Genomic DNA, 6,023 nt, shown 5'->3' with positions numbered 1-6,023 from the left:
TACACTGTTTGTAACGCATGGGAAAGACCCCCCTCCCCATAGTTTCCTCATGTTCAGATCAGGTTTTTTTTTCCAGCGAGCTTTGGAAACAGCAACTCCTCCCCGTATCTCCTAGCACCTGCTGCTGCAACTCAACCAGCCACCGGCGTTTGGAAGATCTGTTTCTCTCCCTTCTCTCTCCCTCCTCCTCACATATAACCCTCTCCCCCCTCCCCCAACAAAACACCTCGCAGTTTCGCATTAAGATTCTGATTGAATTAAACAGGGCAGAAATCCTCGCTTCCCCCCCCCCGCACCAGGATTAACGCCCCTGCTCTCCCTCTTCGTTTTGTTGCGCCTGGTTAATTGCACTGGCCTGGCTACTTCCAGGGAGGGAGATGGAGGAATAAATAGGATGACTGGCACCCGAGCAAGCTTCCAGCAGCTCCGCTGCCCAGTCCCATCTCTCTCGGTGTGTGTGTCTCTCTCTGCCCCGCATTTCGTATTCCAGTCACTACGATCTGCTGTACAGAGAGAGGATGGAAAACATCGGTATGGGAAATAAATCGCATTAGCCGAAGTGGGGGGAGCGAGACACAGAGACATGACAGGCACCGTGCGTTAGCCGGTACGTCACGGCAGTCACCAAACCAGACAAGAGCACATTGGCTTTTAAGCGTGGGGGGGATTTTGTTTGCACCCTCCCTGTGCTCTCCCTCCCTCCTTCTCTCCATCCGTCAATCCCCATCTTGGCTCAGGCGATCCGCGCCCCGGAGCCGGGGAGGGCAGCAATGGTCTCAGCTAGGCGAGCAGGACTTGTTGGGCGGACACGGCTCGGGCTGAGCGTGGCCCCGCCTCGCTGCTACCTGTAAATCGTATCTCTCTTGCGCCTCATCCAGCCCAATCGGCGGCTTCTCCGGAGCGGGGGCGCCCGGGCCAGCTGGAGAGCGGAGCGCACGGGAGAAGGAAGCTCGTAGGGTGGAAAGCGCCGAGCCGCTGCCGTACCGTGACCATGGGGAACCAGCAGCCGGAGCTCTCCTGAGCTCAGCATCCTCTGCTCCAGCAGCCGCCGAGCCCTGAGCTGGGGAAAGCCCCCCGAGGTCTCCTTCATGCGCTCATCACCCCCCGGCGCCCGGGCCACACGCGTCGCGGGGGCTGCGAAAGCGCGTCTCCAGCCGGCGGCTGCAGCTGACAGGTAGAAGAGGAGCAGAGAGCGAGGCGCAGACAAACCCAGCCGGGGCAGCGGGGGGCTGGTGTGTGGCCGCGTGCCCGGCGGAGCAGCAGCCGCCGCCTCAGCCCTGGAGGAGGACCCTGAAGGATGGGAGAGGAGGAGGCAGCAGCAGCACGAGTGCAGATGGGCAAGTGGAGGATGAATTAAGATCCCCAGGAGGCTGCTGCCAGGAGAGAGTGGGGAGAGGCGCGGAAGGGGCTGGACTTGGAGGAGGAGGAGGAGGGTGTGCGCGGGGGGGGGGGGTGGAGTTGATTATTAATAATAAACAAGTTCAAGACTGCTACTAATAAACCACCGCCGGGGAGAGCCGAGGCAGAAGCTGGAAGAGACCCGTTGGGGGAGGGGGGTGTGCGGCTCTGGGTACCTTGGAGAAGGCGCGGGTGGCTCGAGGCATTAGCCTGGTGGACGTGGGGGTTGCGATTTGGGGGGTGGGGTGGGGGCCGTGTATCTGGGAGGAAGAGGAGGCTGGGGGTGGGCATCTCCTCTCCGCAGCAGCAGCAGCAGCAGGAGGGGGACATTTGGCATCGGCCGGGGGGCCCGGGGACTGCGCGGCATGGCTGGTGAGGGGTGTTTGGGGGGGCGCTGGCGGTGGGGGGAGCTCTCCGGGGCCCCCGCGCACCCTGCTGGTTGTTAGCTATGGCAAATGGCAGCGGCGTCGGCAGCAGCAGCAGCGCCTCGGGAGGCAGCGGCGGCATTAGAATGAGTAACAGCATCAGCGCCAGCAATCTCAACACGGACTCGTCCTCGTCCCCGGTCAGCTTGCCCAAGATGGATGCGCTCATCATCCCGGTGACCATGGAGGTGCCCTGCGATAGCCGCGGACAGCGCATGTGGTGGGCTTTCCTCGCCTCGTCCATGGTCACGTTCTTTGGCGGGCTCTTTATCATCCTGCTCTGGAGGACCCTCAAGTACCTGTGGACCGTCTGCTGTCACTGCGGGGTCAAAAACAAGGTGAGCCCCCCTTCCCCCTGGCGGTGGGGTGAGGGTGCCCCGTCCGTGGGGGTGATTTCAGGGGGTCTCCAAGGCGCTGGGGAGCTGGGAGAGAAGGCGAGGGTTGTTTGGTGTTTATTGTAGGGTCGCGCACTGACGCGTTGATCCAGTGGCTGTGGCGGTGTTGTTGTAGGGTCGCCTTTTAGGTTCTGCGAGAGGAGCCGCGGCGGCTGAGTATTGTAGGATGGCTCTGTTTGGTGTCACGTTAGGAAATGTTTCCCCAGAGACGGCTCCATCTTCAGCGGCTGGTGACAGGAGATTTCCCCTCTGCTGCCTGCCGCCCAGGTCAATGCTGCCCATTGACATAGCGGGACAGTTCTGCGGAGATGGCCCCTAAGATGACTCTCCCCTAGACTAGAGAGACCTCTCGGGGAAGGATAGTTGGTGGTGCTGGTTGTTCTTTGCTGACTTAAGTTGTTGTTTTCTTCCATGTCGCCAGAAAGGAAAAACTTGGTAGAATTCATTCCTCTTGAGGCTAGGTTCACAGGACCAAGCGCCTCTGGTAGGCTTCTGTTTGGTGTGGTAAATGTATTTTGTGAATTTGTAAGTAACTGCACTGGATCAGATTTTCTTCTATAATTTCCCCAGGATTTAGCACTTAAAGGTGCATCGGAGTCCTGCCACCATTTACACCTTACCAGATGGGAAGTAGTGCAGTGAACATGTCAGCTTCTCTGAGGTCGTCTTCAAAACCCAACCTAGGAGACTGATCATGGTTAAACACAGATGATCATGATCGTTCCTTTTTTTTTATTTGAGAGAAATGGGACAGAAAGTGTTAAGGTTTTGAATTTGCTAAAGTGGATTTTGACAGGCAATTTAAGACCCCAAAATAGACTGGCAGCTGGAGTTTCTCCCCTTCCCTTTTCACATTTTTTGGATTACACATGGAATAATATCTGCTTTAGTTATTCCTGGCACACAAATACTCACAAGAACACACACACCTTTTAATATATGGTTGCTAGGTTGCTAGCTTGCTTTGACGTACAGTGTGCTGCCTACCCCTCCCCCCACATATGATCTGGCACAACCTGGCTGCACAAGAGGGTTATTTTTTTTAACTGGAAATAGGAAAAAGTTATAAAGTATGGTAATCATGTAGCATCTTGGGAAATGTGATACAGTTCATTAATATCTTTCGTGCGGTGGGTAGTTTATGGTAAAGTTGCCTAAAGAAGAATCTCTTAATTTCAGTTGGAAATAATCTGGGTTTATAATAATTGTGCTATCAGTAGAAAATGTGGCAATTAAATAGATGGGGTAAAGTGAAACTTTTAACTCAGGTTTGACTTACAGAAAAAATACCAGGCAACGGGAGATACCTTGGAGATTTCTTATTTAATAAAAATAACTGAAATGTGAGCTTGTGGAAGGAGAGATTTGTCAGGTGTGCTCATAGAGCATAGTTGTATTTTATGACAATAAATGTGTGTTTTGGAAAATACTGGTACCTGTGAAAGGAAAAACCAAACTCCCAAGAGAGGGGTATCTAGCTAGATTTGTCTGGAGTTTCCCCCTCTATATTTTTAAGCCCCTCCTCCACTGGTGGTGATGAGCCACAGAAGGCACAAAGGATACAGAAAATCCTAAGAGGTGATTGACATCATTGCCTACTTCTTCTAGATTCAAAAGCTAGAGCAAGCCACCTTTTAACAAACTGTTTATTATAGTGCTTTCATAAATGCCCTTGGACTGAAAATCCGTTCTTAGGAGGTGGTCAGTTAAAGCAGCTCCTGTATCTCTTAAGGAAAGTTAGGAAAGGCACATCTAAATTGTCTTCTAAACATGCATTTCAAACAGGCCAAATGTGTTTATTGAGTTAAATAATTGTCTGTCACCACTAGTCTGAACCTTTTATGTTTGAGTTGTCTCAGGGCTTATTTACTTGTGCAGGGCAAATCCTCATCAAGTAGTAAGCCAGAAGCTTACACATCTTGGAGCTAAAATAGCCAGCTCCATGATGATCTGTCTGTGGAAGAGGTTAGGGAGGACAGTGGAGGACAGTGGAGGACTCTGCAGGCAGGGGGAGATGTGCACCTTTTTTAGGATGAACCTATTACATTTGTTCAGATTTTCAAGCATTTGGTAAAGAATAATTAGCAAGCCCCCAGTGCTGCATTACTGGCATGCCCAGTAGTCCCACTGATTTCATTGAGAGTTCTGGGCGCACAAAGAATGTGTGATTGTACTGCAAATGCTAGAAAAGGAGCCTGCAACAGATACAAGCTGAAATGGTAAATGCAAGCCCCTTAAACTTCTGCACAAGCTTAATGCCCCAGGGCCACTTGGGAAAGGCTGCCGCAATAGACATGTGAATATGCACACATTCACATGTATGTTATGTCCTCTACTTTGAACCCCCAGCAGAAGGACTGGGGCTGACCCATGTGTTTGGCATGAGAAGAGCCCATGAGTATGTCCCTTTTCCTTTTCTTCTGGTGGGGCAGAGTTAAAATATCCTACTCCTTGTATCTACATAAGGAGTGGTCACAGTGTTCTAATAAATCTTTTCATCTCTGACTTCTTTGACTTATACTAAATAATTTGCTCATGTATGAAAGTCATAGGGAGCAGAATAACTTTGTCAGCAGCTGATCAGTACATCAAGTTCATGCAGATTGCAGGAATTCCATCACCTGTTATTCCAATAGCAGCAAATCAGTTGCTGTATGCTTTTCCTTAGAATCCCAGTTTAAAGCCCTGTACTTAATATTCCTGCAGGACTCTGTCAGATTCACTTTGTGGATCTAGCTCTTTTTAGCGGATGCATTGTATGAGCTACAGTTCTTTTTCTTGCTTTTTTATTTTTAACTGCATTGTGTTTACAGTTGTTTTTGGACTTAAAAAATTTTAAACACTGTATTTAGCCCTTTATCCGATACAAAATGTGTGGAGGCTGCATTTTAATTTTCTTAGGGATGGGTACAAGAGAGAAAGGAATGATAATATCCAATAGAATGCTTTTCAAAATTCCAAAACTTTTGCATAGTAATATGAAATTAATACTGCCCATTTTTGCTATTAACTGTTGAAGTTATAATTTATTTTGGACTGTAGGCTCAATTTGAAAGGTGGCAATATTTCTTTTTTTTTTCTTCCAGTATGCCAGAGAGAATGATGTAAATTCAGATCTGTGTTAATCAGTACTTCAGACAATAGAAAAGTAACTGCAATTTCTGGCCACTATTTTTTTTTTGTTATGTATCTAACAAGTTACACATTTTAATTTTATTTTTGCAATGATGCCTTTAGTCTTGTTTTTAGAGAGTTGTAAAATGCTGTTTGTTTCTCAATGTCTTGTGTTTAGTGCTGCATCTTAAGTAGTAAGTAGCTGTTTTCTTATTAAGAATTAGGAAGAAGTTCTTGAGTATGGTTTGCTTTTTCTCTGTCCTCTTTGGCAAACCTGTTCAGTTCCTAAATTAGTATTTAAAATGGCAGAACATGAGATAGGAATAAGGTAGATTGGTCATTCTACTTGCTATTCTGTATGGCAATACAATAAAAAGATTCAAATATGAATAATAAGAATTACATTTACGTTGCGTAATTTACACAATTACATTTGATGGGATTAAAAAAATAATGGATATAATACCTTGTGCTTCAAGGCATAAAGTGATCACTACCTGTCTGAGGTTAGGATGGAACCACCTACTCTATGGACATAATTGTCCATTACAGGTTTTCTTGGAACTTTTTTTGAAGCATCTGGTACTAGTCACTTGATAGATACTGGATTAGATGGACCTGCTACTGGCAATGCCTGTGTTCCTGAATGACACTACTCTACCTTCAGGATGTTTGGTTATATACCAGTTAA

The 6,023-nt window shown here is 48.2% G+C and overlaps 1 protein-coding gene across 11 annotated transcripts in view; it reads left to right on the top strand.

Annotated features, from left to right (window-relative positions):
• Nucleotides 1-1,827: 1,827 nt before the first annotated feature.
• Nucleotides 1,828-6,023, top strand: part of KCNMA1 (potassium calcium-activated channel subfamily M alpha 1) — an 898,917-nt gene continuing 894,721 nt past the window's right edge. For all 11 annotated transcript variants that reach the window (XM_045022993.1, XM_045022996.1, XM_045022994.1 and 8 more), the window contains exon 1: nucleotides 1,828-2,161. In XM_045022993.1, the coding sequence (XP_044878928.1) occupies nucleotides 1,847-2,161 (315 nt within the window). In that variant the 5' untranslated portion in view covers nucleotides 1,828-1,846. The remainder of the gene's footprint in view (nucleotides 2,162-6,023) is intronic.

Source organism: Mauremys mutica, chromosome 7 (assembly GCF_020497125.1).
Source record: "Mauremys mutica isolate MM-2020 ecotype Southern chromosome 7, ASM2049712v1, whole genome shotgun sequence".
Lineage (NCBI taxonomy): Eukaryota > Metazoa > Chordata > Testudines > Geoemydidae > Mauremys > Mauremys mutica.
Note: the sequence above shows the minus strand (reverse complement) of the source record. Positions and strands in the feature narration are given on the sequence as shown.